The sequence below is a fragment of the Egretta garzetta genome, unplaced genomic scaffold (genome assembly GCF_000687185.1).
Source record: "Egretta garzetta isolate BGI_Z169 unplaced genomic scaffold, ASM68718v1 scaffold1338, whole genome shotgun sequence".
Taxonomy (NCBI): domain Eukaryota; kingdom Metazoa; phylum Chordata; class Aves; order Pelecaniformes; family Ardeidae; genus Egretta; species Egretta garzetta.
Window position 1 is genome coordinate 8,396 of NW_009260426.1, and position 1,618 is coordinate 10,013.

The 1,618-nt window shown below is 63.7% G+C and overlaps 1 protein-coding gene across 1 annotated transcript in view; it reads right to left on the reverse strand.

Annotated features, from left to right (window-relative positions):
• WIPF2 (WAS/WASL interacting protein family member 2) overlaps positions 1-1,618 on the reverse strand; it is an 8,789-nt gene that overhangs the window by 1,767 nt on the left and 5,404 nt on the right. Inside the window, exon 5 of the mRNA XM_035899248.1 lies at positions 1,325-1,616. Coding sequence (XP_035755141.1) covers positions 1,325-1,616 — 292 coding nt within the window. The remainder of the gene's footprint in view (positions 1-1,324; positions 1,617-1,618) is intronic.

Sequence of the window (1,618 nt, forward strand, 5' to 3'; positions counted from 1 at the left end):
CCCAGGGCAAACCCTCCCTCTGGCAGCAGGGCCAAGGACATCCTCCGAGGTAGCTTTCCAGGCCAGCTGCTGAGAGCCAGATCGCGCCAGCGGCCAGCGTGGCCAGCCCAGGGATGCTCCTACGCGCGCCCAGCAGAGATTTCCTGCTCATTACTGACATCTGCATTCCTCCTCGTCAGCTGCAGCGGAGGGGACCGGCCAGTCCACTCCCCCACGGCTCACCACCCACCCCCGGTGGGGCTGCTCCGGTCCCTGCACACTCCCAGCCTGCAGCCGGACCCTCTGCACAAAAGGGGATCTGAGGAGCAGCTATGAGCCCGCACACATGAGGGTTTGAAGGCAGCAGCTCCCCACGGAGCCAAGATGCTGCCTGCCAGGGCTGGAAGCGAGGCGGTGACAGGACCCACGGCCCCTCTGACCCACCTCTCGCTCCTGCCCAGCCTCCCACGGATGCACAGTGGCAGTTCATGCTCCTCATTAAGCTAATTACACACAGACTAACAGAGCAGATCCCCAGCCGTAACTCAAAGGAGGGATTCTGGCAAGGCCAGAAGGACAGAGCGGCTTGGCAGGGGACCAGGCGGGAGCTGCGGTCTGGACGCGGAGCCCAGGAGCGCACGGGGCGGGGGCACCAAGGCAAAGCCATCGCCACTCCCAGCAGCAGGGACACGCTCGCACCCAGCTCCGTGTGCACAGGGGGAAACGGTGAGTGGTTTTCACCGAGCCACCCCTTCGAAGCGTGCCCAACAGCAAAACCCCCGCACCAGTGGTGACAGAGCCTTCATTGCCAGCTCCGCTCTGAACCACACAGTGCCAAAACCAGCACAGAGAGAGGCAGGATGGTTCCCAAGGGCCAAGCAAGGATGTCTGGCTGTACCACCAAGGGAAAGGCTTCTGGCTCTGCCACAGCTTTTTGTCACTGCCCTGGTGACACTTAGGAAGCTCAGGGGAGCAGCCGCAGCATAGGCAGCTCTGGCTCCACCATGTTCTCACCTCCCATCCCAGGAGGACACAGCAACCTCACGGGCAGAAGCTGCCCAGCCGCACGCAGTCCACTGCCAACATCAGGCATGAAAGGAGATGGATAAAGAGAGGACAGGACCAGGGACATGTATTGAAGGTGAAAATCCAGCTACTGCCCCTGGCTCAACCCCTACACCCACTGCCATGTGCAGAAGCCTTGCTGCACCCTGGTGCTGACTCTTCCCTCGACATCTCCTACCAGCCACCAAACACATCCTAGGGGCAAGCGGCCGCAGCCTGACCCACCAGGGCTGCTCCCGGGTGCGAAGGAGCTGGACCCAGCAGAGCAAATGGTTCTTACCTGCTCCCCGGCTGGGGGGGTCTCTGGCTGGCGGAGGGGGGCGACTGCTCTGGAGAGAGGGGGAGGCTGAAGCAGGCGGTGGCGGTGCAAGACCCCGCAAGGGGCCCGTCGTCTTCCTGTGCAAGGAGTTGTGTCTCTGCGGCAGCTCTGGGGCGGACTCGTTGATGGGGCTGGAAGGGCCGTTGGGGACACCGGGGGGTTGCCGATAAGGGGGTGGCGGGGGAGCGAGAGACTGGCCCTGAGCCCCCGACCCGGTTCGGATACTGACTGGGGAGGGAGGGGGCTTGATGGGCG